We start from the raw sequence: 21769 nt of genomic DNA on the forward strand, positions 1-21769 counted from the left end.
AGCTAGTCAGATAGAGATCACAATTATGACCAACTGGTCGTATGGCGGTCAAAAAAACATGTAATTCTGGTCAGTAAAAATACTTCAATTTTCAACTAGTTTGCTACCAGAATGAGACGTCATATAAAGACGTCATACTGACGTTCCTGTCACCTGTCAAACGTGTAATCTACAGCAGCAGTAGCCCCTAGAGTGGGATACTGTATCACACACACACACACACACACACACACACACACACACACACACACACACACACACACACACACACACACACACACACACACACACACACACACACACACACACACACACACACACACACACACACACACACAAAGACACACAATCCCTCTACAACCGCAGCCCTAGTCAGCGGCCTGTCACGCTGCCAGCTCTGCCGCAAAGCCATAGGAGGATGATGCAGTGATCGCAGAGTGTGGACACCTTGGTTACTGGTTCAAATCCCAGTTCCACTTAAAGGGATGCCTGTTTGACTTCACATGAATGTATCTCTGTCGGCAAACAGTTGTGGTCTGTTCTCACCTCCCAGAAGCTGTCTGTGCCATCCTCCTGGCTGGCCGACTCATCGTAGACGCCCGACATGATCCTAGAGGGCTTGAGGAGGTTGTGGGAGTCTGCAGCAGAGTCACGGTCGTCATGCACTGAAGGGAGGAGAGAGAGGATCGTCAATAATAGCAATACAATGATATCAGTTGCTTTTATCCAAACTACAAAAAAATATGCAAAGAGGCCATTTCAGAGATTGTGTGTGGGAATTGAAAATCAACTATTTAAGTGGTCCATGTGAATATAATGTTCCCTTTCTTTCATAATATCATGAAATGTTATTCAGATGTAGAAGATGTGAAAGAACTAATGACAGAAGAGCAACAGAAAACAACAGTTGTATTCAGTTACTGTCCTCCCTCAGTCCCTTCGAATTCAGATATACAGTAGGCAAGCTACCAGTTTCAAATACAGGAGGTAGTATTAAGTAAGTGATCAAGTTGCTCATCCTGAGAATGGACACAGACATTGTGCCAAGACAAGGTTGAGTTATCTGTTAATAAAAGAATCACTGATGTGGCCCCTTTCATTATGGAGGAGTTTCCTGACAGGTGAAACTGAACGTTTTTTAAATGTTCTGAAAACAGAAGTGAAAATGTTGCCTGTTCTGGGAACTAAAATGTTTAGGTTGCAGGGGGGTTCTGAGAACATTTTACTATGGTTCCTTGAACGTTTTCCTGTGAGGTTTTATTAACGGTCTGAGAAAGGAAATTATAGGTTATTTGAAGGTATTAAATAAGGTTCTGAGAACATTCCCTACGTGTTGTGATTGTTTTAAGCAGAATTTAAAGGTAATTTGGATAGCTTCCTTGAAAGTTGGCGCTGAAGAAGAAGGCAGACGTTTTACGTGCCCCCAACCGATTTTGCTTTTTTGTTTGTTTATTTGCAAGTCATTTTTTAAACTTATTTTGTACATAATGTTGCCGCTTCCGTCTCTTATGACTGAAAATAACATCTGGACATAAGGACTGCGATTACTCACCACGGACTGGCAGAATTCTTTTTTTCCTTTAACGAGTCTGACGAGCCCGATGTGAACGATATACTGCTTTCTCGGGAACAGGCCCAGATCCACGGAATTTGCGTGAAGAAGAGGCAGAGAAAAAGGGGCCAGAGGGCGGGCTGCCTTCTGAGAATTTGTAGGCGATCGAATAAACCCCCACTTCTTTCCATTCTGCTTGCAAACTTGCAATGTTCGGAGAATAAAATAGATGACCTACGCGGAAGATTAAACTACCAACGGGACATTAAAAACTGTAATATCTTATGCTTCACAGAGTCGTGGATGAACGACGACACTATCAACATACAATTAGCTGGTTATAAGCTTCACCGGCAGGATAGGTCAGCGGAGTCTGGTAAGACAAGGGGCGGCGGACTATGTATTTTTGTAAATAACAGCTGGTGACAATATCTAAGGAAGTCTCACACTATTGCTCGCCTGAGGTAGAGTATCTCATGATAAGCTAAAGAACACACTATCTACCTAGAGAGTTTTCATCTGTATTTTTAGTAGCTGTTTACATACCACCACAGTCAGAGGCTGGCACTGAGACAGCTTTGAATGAGCTGTATTCCACCATAAGCAAACAAGAAAATGCTCACCCAGAGGCAGTGGTCCTAGTAGCTGAGGACTTTAACGCAGGGAAACTTAAATCCGTTTTACCAAATTTCTATCGGCATGTTAAATGTGCAACCAGAGGAAAAAGAACTCTGGACCACCTATACTCCACACACAGAGATGCATACAAATCTGACCATAATTCTATCCAGCTGATTCCTGCATACAAGCACAAATTAAAGCAGGAAGCACCAGTGACTCGATCAATAAAAAAGTGGTCAGATGAAACAGATACTAAGCTAAAGGACTGTTTTGCTAGCACAGATTGGAATATGTTCCGGGATTCCTCCGAAGGCATTGAGGAGTACATCACATCAGTCATTGGCTTCATCAAAAAGTGCATCGATGACGTCGTCCCCACAGTGACCGTACGTACATACCCCAACCAGAAGCCATGGATTACAGGCAATATCTGCACTGAGCTAAAGGCTAGAGCTGCTGCTTTCACGGAGTGGGACTCTAACCCGGAAGCTTATAAGAAATCCCGCTATGCCCTCCGACGAACAATCAAACAGGCAAAACGTCAATACAGGACTAAGATCGAATTGTACTACACTGGCTCTGACGCTCGTCGGATGTGGCAGGGCTTGCAAACCATTACAGACTACAAAGGGAAGCACAGCCGAGAGCTGACGGTGACACGAGCCTACCATACAGGCTAAACTACTTCTATGCTCGCTTCGAGGCAAATAACACTGAAAATGCATGAGAGCACCAACTGTTCTAGAAGACTGTGTGATCAAGCTCTCTGCAGCGAATGTGAGTAAGACCTTTAAACAGGTCAACATTCACAAGGCCGCTGGGCCAGATGGATTACCAGGACGTGTACTGCGACCATGCGCTGACCAACTGGCAAGTGTCTTCACTGACATTTTCAACCTCTCCCTGTCCGAGTCTGTAATACCAACCTGTTTTAAGCAGACCACCATAATGCCTATGCTAAAGAACACTAAGACTAACCTGCCTAAATGACTACCGACCCATAGCACTCATGTCTGTAGCCATGAAGTGCTTTGAAAGGCTGGTCATGGCTCACATCAACACCATTATCCCAGAAACCCTAGACCCACTCCAATTTGCATACCACCCCAACAGATCCACAGATGATGAAATCTCTATTGCACTCCACACTGCCCTTTCCCACCTGAACAAAAGGAACACCTATGAGAGAATGCTATTCATTGACTACAGCTCACCATAGTGACCTCAAAGCTCATCAATAAGCTAAGGACCCTAGGACTAAACACCTCCCTCCGCAACTGGATCCTGGACTTCCTGACGGGCCTCCCCCAGGTGGTAAAGGTAGGTAACAACACATTCACCACGCTGATCCTCAACACAGGGGCCCCTCAGGGGTGCGTGCTCAGTCCCCTCCTGTACTCCCTGTTCACTCATGACTTCACGGCCAAGCACGACTCCAACCCCATCATTATGTTTGCTGACAACACAACAGTGGTTGGCCTGATCACCGACAACAATGAGACAGCCTATAGGGAGGAGGTCAGAGACCTGGCCGTGGGGTGCCAGGACAACAACTTCTCCCACAACGTGATCAAAACAAAGGAGAGGATTGTGGACTACAGGAAAAAGAGCATCGAGTACGCCCCCATTCTCATCGACGGGGCTGCAGTGGAGCAGGTTGAGAGCTTCAAGTTCCTTGGTGTCCACATCACCAACAAACTAACATGGTCCAAGCACACCAGGACAGTCGTGAAAAGAGCACAACAAAACTTATTCCCCCTCAGGAGACTGAAAACATTTGGCATGGGTCCTCAGATCCTCAAAAGTTTCTACATCTACAATATTGAGAGCATCACCACCTGGTATGGCAACTGCTCGGCCACCGACCGCAAGGCACTACAGAAGGTAGTGCGTACGGCCCAGTACATCACTGGGGCCAAGCTTCCTGCCATCCAGGACCTCTATACCAGGCGGTGACAGAGGAAGGCCCTTAAAATTGTCAAGGACTCCAGCCACCCTAGTCATAGACTGTTGTCTCTGTTACCGCACGGCAAGCGATACCGGAGCGCCAAGTCTAGGTCCAAGAGGCTTCTAAACAGCTTCTACCCCCAAGCCATAAGACTCCTGAACAGCTAACCAAATGGCTACCCAGACTATTTGCATTGCTTCCCCCCCCACCCCACCCCCACACACACTCTTTTACACCGCTGCTACTCTCTGTTGTTATCATCTATGCATTGACGCTTTATTAACTCTACCTACATGTACATATTACCTCAACTAACCGGTGCCCCCGCACATTGACTCTGTAACGGTACCCCCCTGTATATAGTCTCGCTATTGTTATTTTACTGCTGCTCTTTAATTACTTCTTACTTTTATTTCTTATTCCAATCTGTATTTTCTTTTAAACTGCATGGTTGTTTAGGGGCTCGTAAGTAAGCATGTGACTAATACAATTTGATTTGATTTGAATGTTTCAATAAGACTTTTAATAACACTGCTAGCTTAGTTTGGGTGAACTGTTTTGAACTCCAAGCACAGATAGTACACATGGGAATTAATTTGCTTAGGCATTAACCATGCCACATCATGCCAACACATTAATTTTTTTATTGTGGCAGTACCTATGATCTTTTGTTCTCTGTCCATGGAATTTGTCCACTGTGTCACCAGGATGGCGCTTGCATGCCATGTTTGTTTTATGCATACAAAGTTGTTCATTTGATTCTATTCAGACCCCATTTCAAAAGGAATCAATCACTCATTAAGATCCAGTGTGGCCAATTATTGTGCTGAAAAGCACTTAATAAGATTAAGGAGAGAGCGTTTTATTGATGCTGAGAACGGAATGTACAGTGGCAAGAAAACGTATGTGAACCCTTTGGAAATACCTGGATTTCTACATAAATTGGTAATCAAATTTGATCTGACCTTCATCTAGGTCACAACAACAGACAAACACAGTCTGCTTAAACTAATAACACACAAACAATTACACATGTTCATTTCTTTATTGAACACACCGTGTAAACATTCACAGTGCAGGGTGGGAAAAGTATGTGAACTGTTGGATTTAATAACTGGAAGACCATCCTTTGGAAGCAATAACCTCAACCAAACATTTTCTGTAGCTGGGGATCAGACCTGCACAACGGTCAGGAGGAATTTTGGACCATTCCTCTTTACAAAACTGTTTCAGTTCAGCAATATTCTTGGGATGTCTGGTGTGAACTGCTCTCTTGAGGTCATGCCACAGCATCTCAATCGGGTTGAGATCAGGACTCCGACTGGGCCACTCCAGAATGCGTATTTTATTATGTTGAAGCCATTCTGTTGTTGATTTACTTCTGTGTTTTGGGTTGTTGTCCTTTTGCATCACCCAACTTCTGTTGAGCTTCAATTGGCGGACAGATAGCCTAACATTCTCCTGCAAAATGTCTTGATAAACTTGGGAATTCATTTTTCCGTCGATGATAGTAAGCTGTCCAGGCCCTGAGGCAGCAAAGCAGCCCCAAACCATGATGCTCCCTCCACCATACTTTACAGTTGGGATGAGGTTTTGATGTTGGTGTGCTGTGCCTTTTTTGCTCCACACACAGTGTTGTGTGTTCCTTCCAAAGAACTCAACTGTAGTTTAATCTGTCCACAGAATATTTTGCCAGTAGCGCTGTGGAACATCCAGGTGCAATTTTGCAAACTTCAGATGTGCAGCAATGTTTTTTTTGGACAGCAGTGGCTTCTTCCATGGTGTCCTCCCATAAACACAATTCTTGTTTAGTGTTTTACCTATCATAGACTCATCAACAGAGATGTTAGCATGTTCCAGAGATTTCTGTAAGTCTTTTGCTGACACTCTAGGATTCTTCTTAACCTCAGTGAGCATTCTGCGCTGTGCTCTTGCAGTCATCTTTAGGGAGAGTAGCAACAGTGCTGAACTTTCTCCATTTATAGACAATTTGTCTTACCATGGACTGATGAATGTCAAGGCTTTTAGAGATACTTTTGTAACCCTTTCCAGCTTTATGCAAGTCAACTATTCTTAATCTTAGGTCTTCTGAGATCTCTTTTGTTCGAGGCATGGTTCACATCAGGCAATGCTTCTTGTGAATAGCAAACTCAAACTTTGTGAGTGTTTTTTTATAGGGCAAGGCAGCTCTAACCAACATCTCCAATCTCGTCTCATTGATTGGACTCCAGGTTAGCTGATTCCTGACTCCAGTTAGCTTTTGGAGAAGTCATTAGCCTAGGGGTTCACATATTTTTTCCAACCTACACTGTGAATGTTTAAATGATGTATTCAATATACACAAGAAAAATACAATAATTTGTGTGTTATTAGTTTGAACACACTATGTTTGTCTATTGTTGTGACTTAGATGAAGATCAGATCAAATTTGATGACCAATTTATGCAGAAATTCAGGTAATTCCAAAGGGTTCACATACTTTTTCTTGCCACTGTATATGTTTTTAATAAAAATTCTCTGAACGTTACTAAACTTTTCTGGTGGTTTTTATGGAAAGTTTTCTAAAACATTCTTGGAACAATTTGAGAACATGAATTTAAATAGAACCATGGGGAAACATGTAGGAAATGTTACGCTGAAGTACTGAAATTCCCACAGAAGAACATCGAACATCTTAAAGTTCTCGTTAATATTCGAGAACATTTCCAATGTCAAATCAGTTAGAGAACATTCCTGCAACATTATCAACATTTAAATTAAATGTAACCATGTTTGAACTTTTAGGAAACGTTCCTTTAAAGTAATGAAATACCAAGAAAATAACATTGTCAAGTTCCTTAAATGTGCTAAGAATGCTCCAAATCTAAGCAACTATCCTGCACCATTCCCAGACAGTTGTGGGAAGGTTGTATGCAAAATAACCATAGGACAACCGCTCCCACCAAGCTAGAAGAAACCTATCGTTCTCAGAACATTATGTGCTAACTGGGTAATTAATAACATAATTGCATGCTGTCCGCTCAATTTTTTATCAGATTAAGGAGTCTGTTACTTAGAAACTGTATGTCTGTCTGTATCCCTCTCTGTCTGTCTGCCTGCCTGCCTGTCTGTGTCCGTCCGTCCGTCTGTCTGCCTGCCTATCTGTCCACGAGCCGCGTCATCAGAGTTTTAGGGGTCGCTGTCTGTCTGTCTGCATGTCTGATTCTCAACACTCTCAGTCTGTCTGCCAGGCAGATAACCTAGCGGTTAAGAGTGTTGGGCCAGTAACCAAAAGGTTGCTGGTTCAGAGCCAGCTAGAAACTGTTCCTGTTTCTCAAAACCTTAATAAAAACACCTCAGGAATAATTAGCTTCAGAACAAAATAATAGTTATTATTGAACAGCAGTGCCTCTACTATTAACATAGCGCTTAGTGGAAAGGGTAACATGCTAGTAGGGGAAATGCTTCCCACTAATGAGAGACATTGCTGTTGAGGTCTAGAGGCCACAAGGTTGCTGGTTGGTTCAAGTCCTTAATCAAGGCAAATCTCATATTCTGTAATGTCTATGGCAGTAGAGCCTACAATTTACAGATTGTACTCCAAGAGCAACTGGATGTTTCTTTCACAACCGATACTGCAACCCCCCCCCCCCCCCCCCCATCAGCCCTGCAATCTCACCGGGGAAGGCCTTGTGCGCACACACACACACACACACACACACACACACACACACACACACACACACACACATCTAGTCTCGTTCCCAGTCGTGTGTCTTCACTACTACCGCAGTGTAACCCTTGCAGGCGAGGTTAATACACAACAGAATCTGTTCAGTCCCATCGGAGAGAGCTGAGCCTTGGTTGAGTTAGACAGACAGTGCGTGACGAGCGCTTACTTCTGTTCTGTGGAACACAGAGCTGCCTGCCATACAGCATCCCATTAGATGGGCAACAAGCCCACGCTCAAGGGAGAAGGGAGCACACTGAGAGTGAGTTGAGAGTCAGAGGGTCTATGAAGTGGGGTTGGAGACAAGACGGTGAGTCACTGTGGATTGGAACAAAGATCTGTAGCTCCGTATGGCTTCCAACACTTAATAGTTTCATTCTGTCACACCCTGATCTGTTTCACCTGTCTTGTGATTGTCTCCAACCCCCACCAGGTGTCTCCCATTACCTCATGTGTATTTATACCTGCGTTTTCTGTTCGTCTGTTGCCAGTTCGTCTTGTCCCGTCAAGTCCTACCAGCGTGTTCCCGTGGTTCCTGTGCTCGTGTTTTTGGTTTTCCTAGTCTTCCCAGTTCTGACCTTTCTGCCTGTCCTGATCCCGCCTGCCGTCCTGTACCTGCCTGACTCTGATTTGGATTTGGACTCTTTGCCTGCCTTGACCTACCTTTTGCCTGCCCCTTGTACTGTAATAAACTCGGAGACTCGTACTACCCGCCTCCTGTGTCTGCATCTGGGTCTTAGCCTGAGCCGTGATACATACCTCCATCAGACCTCACAAGCCTTCCTTTCTGTCAATGGATCTCTGTTGATTTCTGATACATTGGATTAGACCGTTGTCTTTCTCAGGCAGGTCCCTCCTATCCAAGAGCCTCCCAGTGCTAACACCAATCCTGGCTAGGGGAGTGTTTCATGAGAGACAGTCAGGCGTACAGTAAAGCAGCCACAGCATTGTCTCTCTGTTGCCCGGCAGTGGGCAATAACAATAACACATCTTCAGCCCTGTATATATAGAAACTATTCCATTCCTGAGGACTGAGGCCCAGCAACGCTGTGAGAGAGAGACATGTTGGAAATAGTAGAGGGCTCCACTTTAGTGTGGGGGTCAGGGGGAGGAGGAGGAGGAGGAGGAGGGGGAGAGGGCACTGTATGTGCATTTGGGTCACTCAGCAGTCCTAAACCAATGGGTGGAAGAATACTTTTGGTAATGGGAGAAGGAAAGAGGGAAAATGAGTGAGAGAAAGAGAGCGATAAATACTCCAAAATTCCGTTTCTCCCCAGACAAAACGTGAGCAGAATGGCTTTGGTTGAAAAAAGGGCTTTGACTGCATAGAAAAGTGTGAGAGCTGGAGGTGCGCTACAGTTGTTTAATCCATCAAACCACAAGAGGAGGATTTTGTTCTAATGTAGGACAGCCTTCTCTAGGAACAAGGCTAGATGGTAGGATACACACACACACACATACACACACACATTAGGGCCTACTAGTCTTTTGCACAAAATAACACGTAGTCCACCTATACCGTTACGCACACCTACGGTGAGAAAAGCAGTAAAGACCCATTCATTCTGATTCATCAAATTCACCAGCGAAAGGAACATGACGTTCTCTTCTTCTCCTCTACATCTCCCTGCAACACTATGAAGAAGATCACAACACATATTTCATTAATACTCGTAAACTAAGCACCCATGCACATCCATCTCTCCATCTCCACACACACAACCAAATATACACACACAGACATCTCAACCTCAAACACACCAGCACATCAACCGACTGCATTAACCAGAGTGAGAAACCACTCTAGGCTGTAGCCAAGACAAATGAATGCACCCAAAAAAGATGGACAATGCAGGCAGCCTCCCTCCCTCCCTCCACTTCGTCATAGCAACAAAAGCCTTACCCCCATTCCTCCATTAGCAAGGTGAGATGTGACGGCTAGCTACAGATACAGCTCTGAGGCACGTGGGCTCCACTCCTCTCTCTCCTCTCTCCTCCCGCCCCTTTGTTTTTGTTCAGCTAGGAGCCCCATTTTCTCAGAGAGCTGAGCAAGCATCATCACACCACAAACAGGCAACCGACATAGACACTGTCTTATCCAAGAGCACAGACACTTCTGGCCAGGCAACGTGTTGAGTGGAAGTGTGTGAGTGTTTCAGGGTATGAATGTGTGTGTGTGTGTGTGTGTGTGTGTGTGTGTGTGTGTGTGTGTGTGTGTGTGTGTGTGTGTGTGTGTGTGTGTGTGTGTGTGTGTGTGTGTGTGTGTGTGTGTGTGTGTGTGTGTGTGTGTGTGTGTGAGAGAGAGAGTGAGAGCGTGTGAGTGTTTCTCAATAATTGGGGGATAATCCTCTGGTGTTTTGCTTGAATGGTTCAGACAGAGAGGGAGAGTAAAGAGACAGAGAGGGGGGAGAGGGAGGCGGAAGGAGGGATGAGGAGAAGAGAGAGGGGGGGGTTATGGCCGGGATATACTAACCATGGCATCATGAGGGCACAGGGTTGCAGTGATTGGTAGGACCAGAGACAGTTAGGGTTAAGGAGGTGTGAGAGACAGGGAAAATGGAGGTAGAGAAATATAGTGTGAAGAAGAGAGCGTAGTGGGGATGTAGGGTGACATCATGGTTAGGGGAGAGAGTGAGACGCAGTGAGGAGTGAACAGAGAAGCAGACATACAGATAGATGAAGGAGTGAGGGCACTATAAAACCACTGCACTGGAAAGTCCTGCAGTAGAAGGAGGAGAGGAAGGAGGGAAAGTAGGAGAGGTGACGAAAGAGAAAGAGAGAGAGAGTACAGGTGTGGCCTTATACGACAGGTAATAGAGGGAATTGATACTACACAAGGAGGTTGACGCCACTTCAAAAAAAGAGAGCTGAAATATGCCATGCAGAAAGAAAGCCAATAATAAAACCCTTATTTGAATATTCATGAGCCCAAGAAAGCAACTCGGTGCTGTGATAAGACAGTAATAAATGACTGATAATCAGCAGCCAGGAATAGCTATCAGAACATTCCAGAAAGAAAGAAAGGGTGCCATGACGATGCTGTTATAACAGCTGATAGGCCTGTGTAATATGTCATTCCTGTGAATGTGACCAGTCGTGCTTTCCTGTGTCGACCCAGTGGCCAGAGAGTAGAAGAGGAGAGGGGATCATGAGACTCACCCTGGCCTGATGCTTGATCATCACTGGGTAGAGCGCCAGACAGAGTGATGCTGAGCAGGGCGGGGCAGGACAGGGGAAGGAGTGTGAAGAAAGGGGGACGGAGGAAGAGGGGAAGGACATCGGAGGATAGAGGAGAGAGGGGGAAGAAGAGCGGGAGGATGGGGGAGAACGAGGGCAGTGTGGGAATATCAGGGGTCCATAGCAACAGCTCCCAGCCAGCCACAGTAAAATCCCACTGCAGGACAGGTCCTCTGCACCTCAGAACCCACCGCAGCGCAGCAGCTATTCATCATAAACACTTAATATGCTGCCTAAACATCTCTCTGACTGCAGCGCTACTCTGAATGGCTGTAAGCTGTCATCTGTAGAAAAGGCTTTGGTCCATTCCTGACACATTGGACGAGTTCCTATGTCGACTGCATTAACCAGTTCACATAGCGTTAAAACAACTTATAACATAACATTCACAGTAATACATTCCGAGGTAAATTAAAAAACAAAAAGGCATCATAATATAAAAAAGTTTCTCCTCAGGGTAAGAAACGAGAGAGACACACGCCCTCATTCATTTATGTCACTCTGTAAACAAACTCGAAAGACACAAACCCCGAAAGAAATCCCACCGTGCTAGCTTTGTCAGTACCTGATGACTTCCGTTCAAATCTGTAACAGGACACAGTACTCAAAGACCAAAGCATATGTGTGAAAGGTTGCTGACAGCTTCGAAAACAGTGTTCGGCGAAGCGGCACGAGAAGTCTGACACATGGAATATTATTACACTGACAACCACAAGAGGTTTTAAGTCTGACGGAGGAGGCAAGGAAGCTATTTCAAATAGGCCTACGTAACGCACCCAATGGGAGTGCAAGTGTAGGTCTAGTGGGCTCAATTACCCTCAGCCAAAGAAAAGGCATGCACACACACACACACACACACACACACACACACACACACACACACACACACACACACACACACACACACACACACACACACACACACACACACACACACACACACACACACACACACACACACACACACACACACACACACACACACACACACATGCGCGCACACTTTCCTCACTTTCTGTGTGTTCCTCAAGTCCCCAACTATTGCTGCCCCTGTTGCATCGCAAATCCCACTATAGTAGGATCTTGGCAACGTTGGTCATATCCGGGGGAAAAAGGTTTTAAAGCACATTTTTTGCAGTTTTACACATTATGCAATGGGACGGAGAGAAAATGTTGCAATTTTATAACAAATGTCATGCAATTCTACTAATTTTACCATTGGGCAAATGTATTTTTTTCTCCAGTTTTACAGCAAATTTTGTGCAATTCTACACATTTTGTCAAGGGGTGGAGAGACTATTTTTTTCCGTTTTGAAGCTAACTTTCTGAAATTCTACATATTTTGCCATGACTTAGGCCATGTTAATGATATCTGAGTGAGAGTGACTAACAAAATCAATGGGGGCCCCCTGGAGGTCAGGGCCCCTTGGCACGTGCCCTTTGTGACCGGTTGGTATTCGGCCATGATGACTCCTAGTTTAGATAACTGGCTAGACTAATTTATCAAACAAAAAATTGTGAGCTGACATGGCTAATCGAGTGACTGTTAGTGACTGCCATAACAAGAGAAAAATTGCTGATGCTCTACCAGATGTCTAACTTGCACCTTGTATATTCTACTATTCTAACTCTCCATAATAAGTTAAGACTGAGTTCCTGGGGCCCTAAGCGACCACTTATGTCGCTTATACCTGGAGACGGCCCTGCAGGAGACGCTGCGTCCTGCTGCTCTCATCAGATTCCTGCTCATTATATAGAGACAGAAGATATCATCAATTATTCAGCCATACTGTGTAAACAGATAGGAGCGATGACCAACCCTACGTACCTGGAGGCCTCAGCCAGGGCCCTTCAATTCCAACTCATCCCATATAATTTACCATAAAGTACACACACACTGACAGACTGAATCATTAACCATAGGCTACACACACTGACAGACTGAAGCATTACCCATAGGCTACACACACTGTCAGACTGAATCATTACCCATAGGCTACACACACTGCCAGACTGAATCATTACCCATAGGCTACACACACTGCCAGACTGAATCATTAACCATAGGCTACACACACTGCCAGACTGAGTCATTACCCATAGGCTACACACACTGCCAGACTGAATCATTAACCATAGGCTACACACACTGCCAGACTGAGTCATTACCCATAGGCTACACACACTGTCAGACTGAATCATTAACCATAGGCTACACACACTGCCAGACTGAGTCATTACCCATAGGCTACACACACTGCCAGACTGAATCATTACCCATAGGCTACACACACTGCCAGACTGAATCATTACCCATAGGCTACACACACTGCCAGACTGAATCATTAACCATAGGCTACACACATTGCCAGACTCAATCATTACCCATAGGCTACACACACTGCCAGTCTGAATCATTAACCATAGGCTACACACACTGCCAGACTGAATCATTAACCATAGGCTACACACACTGCCAGACTGAATCATTAACCATAGGCTACACACACTGCCAGACTGAATCATTAACCATAGGCTACACACACTGCCAGACTGAATCATTAACCATAGGCTACACACACTGCCAGTCTGAATCATTACCCATAGGCTACACACACTGCCAGACTGAATCATTAACCATAGGCTACACACACTGCCAGACTGAATCATTAACCATAGGCTACACACACTGCCAGTCTGAATCATTAACCATAGGCTACACACACTGCCAGTCTGAATCATTAACCATAGGCTACACACACTGCCAGACTGAATCATTACCCATAGGCTACACACACTGCCAGTCTGAATCATTACCCATAGGCTACACACACTGCCAGACTGAATCATTAACCATAGGCTACACACACTGCCAGACTGAATCATTAACCATAGGCTACACACACTGCCAGACTGAATCATTAACCATAGGCTACACACACTGCCAGACTGAATCATTAACCATAGGCTACACACACTGCCAGACTGAATCATTAACCATAGGCTACACACACTGCCAGACTGAATCATTAACCATAGGCTACACACACTGCCAGTCTGAATCATTAACCATAGGCTACACACACTGCCAGTCTGAATCATTAACCATAGGCTACACACACTGCCAGACTGAATCATTAACCATAGGCTACACACACTGCCAGTCTGAATCATTAACCATAGGCTACACACACTTCCAGTCTGAATCATTACCCATAGGCTACACACACTGCCAGACTGAATCATTAACCATAGGCTACACACACTGCCAGTCTGAATCATTAACCATAGGCTACACACACTGTCAGACTCAATCAGGAGGAATGCTATCTATTCAAATCATTTCTGGTGTTCTGAGGATATTCTAAACCGGCAGATTTGCTCGCAGATGGCCCTACCCATGATACTAGACTATAAACACAGATAGAATGGTAAAGTCCATCACTATGAGCCAGCTGAGTATATGGGTTAGTCTTTATCAGCTTTAGTTCCATTATTCCACTCACTTTTCTATGTAACGTCTTCCACTCTGAAGACTGCAGCAGAGAGACATCCAAGGAGACAACAAAATTCCTGATGTACCCACAAAAGACAATACCCAGCATATTTCACTACCTCTAAAAAATTAAACACTTAATCTACACTGAGTATACCAAACATTAGGAGCACCTTCCTAACACCGAGTTGCCCATTCACCCTCAGAATGGCACACATACACAATCTATGTCTCAATTGTCTCAAGGCTTAAAAATCATTATTTAGCCTGTCTCCTCCCCTTCCTCTACACTGAATGAAGTGGATTTAACAAGTTATATCGATAAGGGATCATAGCTTTCACCTGGATTCACCTGGTCTGTCGATGTCATGGAAAGGCACAGGTGTTCTTAATGTTTTGTATACCCAGTGTATAATCCTCATCTTACCTCTGACTCCTCCTTGTGACATACACCGCCTCCCTCTCTCTCTGTATCTTAATATCAAGTCCAGCCAGTCCTCAGAAACCGATCAGACACTAACTAACCGGACCACACCTTCCTACAACAAAACACGGCCATTAAAATGCCCTGGCACGCTCGGGTCTCTACCAACAATGACAGGATACCCTAACCCGTCCCTCCCTGGGAGACGATGCTGATGCTCTGCAGACCCGACTTCACTCCCCAGCTGAACAGAGCTGAAGGGAGCTGTAAATGGCCTAGCTTTCTCTGGCTACACAATCAATGTCCAATAGAGGTGCATGAAGATGGCGGCCCCCATGCACTTAACACAAATTCTTTGTTGTGCTAATTTCGCCTTTTTTTCTATGGTCGTTAGCAGAGTATACATTATCTGGCGACTCCGGGATGCTGACCTTCTAGGCAGAGTTGTAAAGAAAAAGCCATATCTCAGACTGGCCAATAAAAATAAAAGATTAAGATGGGCAAAAGAACACAGACACTGAACAGAGGAACTCTGCGTTGAAGGCCGGCATCCCAGAGTCTGGTGTTTTGCAGGTTGAGACTGGTGTTTTGCGGGTACTGTTTAATGAAGCTGCCAGTTGAGGACTTGTGAGGCGTCTGTGTCTCAAACTAGACACTCTAATGTACTTGTCCTCTTGCTCAGTTGTGCACCGGGGCCTCCCACTCCTCTTTCTATTCTGGTTAGAGACAGTTTGCGCTTTTCTGTGAAGGGAGTAGTACACAGCGTTGTACGAGATCTTCAGTTTCTTGGCAATTTCTTGCATGGAAAAGCCTTAATTTCTCAGAACAAGAATGGACTAATGAGTTTCAGAAGAAAGGTCTTTGTTTCTGGCCATTTTGAGCCTGTAATCGAACCCACAAATGCTGATGCTCCAGACACTCAACTAGTCTAAAGAAGGCCAGTTGTATTGCTTCTTTAATCAGAACAACAGTTTTCAAGTGTGCTAACATAATTGCAAAAGAGTTTACTAATGATCAATTAGCCTTTAAAAATGATAAACCTGGATTAGCTAACACAACGTGCCATTGGAACACAGGAGTGATGGTTGCTGATAATGAGCCTCTGTACGCCTATGTAGATATTCCATTACAAAAATCCGCCATTTCCAGCTACAATAGTCATTTACAACATTAACAATGTCTACACTATTGTGTGTAGACATTGTGCTTTTCAAAAATATGCTTTTCTTTCAAAAACAAGGACATTTCTAAGTGACCCCTAACTTTTGAACAGTAGTGTATGTGGTAGTTAGACTATTAACATAATGCAAGAGAACAATGTAGATTGTAGAAAGAGAGGAGCGCACCAAAGCAGCACAAAATGCCATATAGGGCCTAATGTGTTTTTTTCCCTCTCCAATGTCGGTCGATCATGGGCCTTTTGCAGCGGACACTCCGTTGTCTGTCTTATTGTTTTAAAATCTTAATTTCAATTTTTTCTCCCCGATCCCCATTCCATTTGAATGTGACTTCTTGGCCTAGCTGTAGCCTACTCTTTCATGATCAACCATCGAATGAATCTATAGGCCTAACGGATTTCTATCTCAGAAAGTTGTTTGAATCTGAATCTATATTTCAGTAAACTTCTGTAATAAAAGCAGATCACATTCTTCATTTCACCTGTCACATTATTTTACATTAGGAAGCTTACCTTAGTTTCACAGAAAAGTTGAGCCAGTCAAGTGTTTGTTTGTAAATAGCTCAATGGAAGAAAGCGGGAGTAGGTGAGTCCAGTGGTGTATTGACAGGGGTCGTATTTTATATTGAAAGTTAACCGTGTGTTTTTGCTTCAACAGAGTGATCAGGGGCGTGCAACTATAGTTTTCCTTCACAGAAAAAACACTAGTGCTACACATTCAGCAGAAAATTGCTTCATTTTCATCAGATGACAAAAGTTTGGCTGCAATGCTATTTGGCTGGCAGCCACACAAGTACATGAAAAAAAGCAAGGTCTTTTTTGCAAAAAACGTAGCATGGTCATCCTATTTATAATGTTTATTATAGAAAGAACATAGACAGCTACATTTCCTAATGTTTTGCTTAACATGAATCTGGCATTTTACCGGAGGAAAGTAGGCTGGCTACACCAAGAAAAGTACTGGAGAAAAGTAGCTACACGTCAGCCAGAGCGCTGTCTGTTGATAGAATGCCCATCGTGAACTCTCATCTGATTGGAATGCATCTGAAGCAGAAAATGTGTCTGATGCCGAGCAGAAATTACAATAAGATGCATTTTAGATCTGCGTTTACAAAATGCAACAAGATATTTCTTATGTGTTTTATCTTTTTTTCCTGCGTGAAAAATTCTGTGTTAACTCGACCCCTAAGTTTAACTTGCTACTTAACTAAGTAAGAGGTTGAATTACAATGGTGATGAGGCATCATATTGTGTTAGCTTTCTGTCATGTTTGAGAAGTCAAAGCCCATTGGATGAGTTATCTGTACAGCTGCCACTGCTATCTTGATTTCCTTGTGTTTTTTCCTCTTCTCTGTTCTCACCGTCTGCTCCTCCCCCCTCTTCTCCGAACAGAGCAGGCAGGCATGTGGCCTTGTCCACTCCAGACTCCACACAGACACAGCGTGTATACATGCTGCTTCAGAGCCAGTTCTGTTATTCCTTCAGACAAGCATGCATCAAAATTTTGCTCATTTGCACAATGTCTCTCATTCTCATTCCCTTGTAAATGTCCAAACTCACCAAAAGTAACATTCGGTAGCACCTACCAACATATGCATAACTTTATGAGCATGATTTCCTTTCTTTGCAATTCGTTTTTTCCCCGTTTTGCGCTCGTTAACATATTTAGCAGGTTTCTACAGGTTTCCTTATGGTTCTAGTTAAAGTCATGTTCTCAGAACGTTCAGAGAATGTTAAGAAACAATGTTCTCCTGTGGGAATTTCAGTACTTCAGCATAACGTTTTCTGCAGGTTTCCTCATGGTTCTATTTAAAGTCATGTTCTCAGAATATAAGATATAGACATGGTCACCCTGTTCATGGCTCCTAAGCAACTTTTCTGTATTTCATTTCTTTGTGTGTTATTTCTCACATTATTAGCTCAGAACGTCTTTTGCATTATTACATAGAGCCAGTAAGAACTTTTGGATATTAGAACGGCGGTAAATCCCCAGCATTTCAACCAGAAATACAACTTTCCTGAATTGAATCCTTTGTTCGTACCCCCCAAGGCAATTCCACTTATCCCAGAGACTGCTCCAAGACACCGCCAATGGAGAAGAGGTATTCAGAGTGGACTTTTAATCTGACTCAGGAGGCGTGCATACCATCTACTGCTTCTGAGTATATTACTTGCTAATGTTCAGTATCTGGACAATAAAGTAGAAGAGCTCAGTGCGAGGATCTCCTTCCAGAGAGACATCAGGGACTGTGATATACTCTGTTTCACGGAATCATGGCTCTTTCCGGATATACTGTCCCCGTCCATACAGCCAGCTGGGTTCTCCGGGAAAAAGAAAGGCTCAGGTGTATGTTTCATGATTAACTACTCATGGTGTGATTGTGGTAATGTACAGGAACTCAAGTCCTTTTGTTCAACTGACCAAAAATACCTCACAATCAACATATTCTGTTCTTCAAATATACTACATATTCTATCCATATACTGTCCATGTTGTCTATACATCCCATATATATATACAGTGGGGAGAACAAGTATTTGATACACTGCCGATTTTGCAGGTTTTCCTACTTACAAAGCATGTAGAGGTCTGTCATTTTTATCATAGGTACACTTCAACTGTGAGAGACGGAATCTAAAACAAAAATCCAGAAAATCACATTGTATGATTTTTAAGTAATTAATTAGCATTTTATTGCATGACATAAGTATTTGATACATCAGAAAAGCAGATCTTAATATTTGGTACAGAAACCTTTGTTTGCAATTACAGAGATCATACGTTTCCTGTAGTTCTTGACCAGGTTTGCACACACTGCAGCAGGGATTTTGGCCCACTCCTCCATACAGATCTTCTCCAGATCCTTCAGGTTTCGGGGCTGTCGCTGGGCAATACGGACTTTCAGCTCCCTCCAAAGATTTTCTATTGGGTTCAGGTCTGGAGACTGGCTAGGCCACTCCAGGACCTTGAGATGCTTCTTACGGCGCCACTCCTTAGTTGCCCTGGCTGTGTGTTTCGGGTCGTTGTCATGCTGGAAGACCCAGCCACGACCCATCTTCAATGCTCTTACTGAGGGAAGGAGGTTGTTGGCCAAGATCTCGCGATACATGGCCCCATCCATCCTCCCCTCAATACGGTGCAGTCATCCTGTACCCTTTGCAGAAAAGCATCCCCAAAGAATGATGTTTCCACCTCCATGCTTCACGGTTGGGATGGTGTTCTTGGGGTTGTACTCATCCTTCTTCTTCCTCCAAACACGGCGAGTGGAGTTTAGACCAAAAAGCTCTATTTTTGTCTCATCAGACCACATGACCTTCTCCCATTCCTCCTCTGGATCATCCAGATGGTCATTGGCAAACTTCAGACGGGCCTGGACATGCGCTGGCTTGAGCAGGTGGACCTTGCGTGCGCTGCAGGATTTTAATCCATGACGGTGTAGTGTGTTACTAATGGTTTTCTTTGAGACTGTGGTCCCAGCTCTCTTCAGGTCATTGACCAGGTCCTGCCGTGTAGTTCTGGGCTGATAACTCACCTTCCTCATGATCATTGATGCCCCACGAGGTGAGATCTTGCATGGAGCCCCAGACCGAGGGTGATTGACCGTCATCTTGAACTTCTTCCATTTTCTAATAATTGCGCCAACAGTTGTTGCCTTCTCACCAAGCTGCTTGCCTATTGTCCTGTAGCCCATCCCAGCCTGTTGCATGTCTACAATTTTATCCCTGATGTCCTTATACAGCTCTCTGGTCTTGGCCATTGTGGAGAGGTTGGAGTCTGTTTGATTGAGTGTGTGGACAGGTGTCTTTTATACAGGTAAGGAGTTCAAACAGGTGCAGTTAATACAGGTAATGAGTGGAGAACAGGAGGGCTTCTTAAAGAAAAACTAACAGGTCTGTGAGAGCCGGAATTCTTACTGGTTGGTAGGTGATCAAATACTTATGTCATGCAATAAAATGCAAATTAATTACTTAAAAATCATACAATGTGATTTTCTGGATTTTTGTTTTAGATTCCGTCTCTCACAGTTGAAGTGTACCTATGATAAAAATTACAGACCTCTACATGCTTTGTAAGTAGGAAAACCTGCAAAATCGGCAGTGTATCAAATACTTGTTCTCCCCACTGTATATATGTATATTTATATATACATATATATATATACATATTTATACTCTAACTTCGAAATTGCTCATCCTAATATTTCTATATTTCTTAGTTACATTATTTAACTTTTTAGATTTGTGTGTATTGTTGTATATTGTTAGATATTACTGCACTGTTGGAGCTAGGAACACAAGCCTTTCACTACACCCGCAATAACATCTGCCAAAAATGTGTATGTAACCAATCAAATTTGATTTGATTTGAGAACCTTAAGAAAACTTTCCATAAAAACCACAAGAAAACATTAGTAACGTATAAAGAATGCCCGTGCGCAATCGTATACCATATACAATCGTATATCAGCGATGGGATGATGAGTCATTCCAGACATCGCCCAATCCTCGTGGATAGTGCTAAAACAATGACGTCATATCTGAATTTTGCCATCTTTATATACGTTGACCATTGATAAGAGTAAAAGCGTGAGTCACACTCCAGGTGACTGCACAGTTGACTAACAGGGAAGGAAACAGCCAACAGAGCTGCTCCTGACAGATTTCTCCTCGGGATGGGAATGCTTTAGCCTCGTACCAACCATCCTGATCTCGCAGGCTTACATTCTGTTTTGCTACATAGATACAGTCTGGCCACGACCAGATTCAATCACCGAGGTGTAATATTAACTGGAGACTGCGCCCAGTATGTCCCACCGTTGTTTTCAAGGTTATCTACTTTTGTGGACCGTCTATATCCGGGTTGCACCCGGTTTATACGGATCAACATCACATGCGCACTAGCCCTCAGTGCACACAGGGAGCAGTGTGAGCAGCGACGACGTCGTGACATCATCCAAAAACATGGCAGACTTTGGATGAATATATAATGTTGATATCTTCGACTGTGATTGATGGAAAAACAATCAGCCTCAGCGACAATTATTTGAATAATTCAATGGATGTTTTGTGCACAAAGGTGATGACTAGTGTCTTATTAGGATTTTTAAAATCTGACTTCTCTATGTGGCCGTCTACGGAAATTGTCGTTCTGGGCCGGGCGTCAGTTCAACTGCAGTACCGAAACAAAACAATGGGAGCCGTGCTTCTAGGCTGGATCCCTGGTCCCTTGGATTCAAACCGTTTGAGCCCCTCCCTTCGAAACAGAATGCAAGCAAAACAGATTGTGAGATCAGGATGTTTAGTACGAGGCTAATGCTTGGCCAACACCCAAAAACTAAAGATGGGCACTGGAAGTAACACTGGAAATAATGAGAGAGAGAGAGAGAGAGAAAGAGGAAGAGAGAGAGAGAGAGAGAGAGAGAGAGAGAGAGAGAGAGAGAGAGAGAGAGAGAGAGAGAGAGAGAGAGAGAGAGAGAGAGAGAGAGAGAGAGAGAGAGAGAGAGAGAGAGAGAGAGAGAGAGAGAGAGAGAGAGAGAGAGAGAGAGAGAGAGAGAGAGGGGACACCTGGTGTCATGAAAGGGCAGAGGGGCTCAATGATTCAATA

General features: G+C 44.0%; 1 protein-coding gene across 7 annotated transcripts in view; it reads right to left on the reverse strand.

The window, feature by feature from the left end:
* The window catches only part of LOC139536532 (protein kinase C and casein kinase substrate in neurons protein 1-like), a 57821-nt gene that overhangs the window by 21670 nt on the left and 14382 nt on the right, over nt 1-21769 (reverse strand). For 5 of the 7 annotated variants that reach the window (XM_071337107.1, XM_071337108.1, XM_071337111.1 and 2 more), the window contains one exon: nt 547-665. In XM_071337107.1, the coding sequence (XP_071193208.1) occupies nt 547-665 (119 nt within the window). Of the gene's footprint in view, nt 1-546; nt 666-8589; nt 8613-9733; nt 9841-21769 lie in introns of those variants that run through there. The other 2 variants (XM_071337112.1, XM_071337113.1) reach the window with 2 other exon arrangements.

This window comes from Salvelinus alpinus, chromosome 12 (genome assembly GCF_045679555.1).
Source record: "Salvelinus alpinus chromosome 12, SLU_Salpinus.1, whole genome shotgun sequence".
NCBI classification, from domain to species: Eukaryota; Metazoa; Chordata; class Actinopteri; order Salmoniformes; family Salmonidae; genus Salvelinus; species Salvelinus alpinus.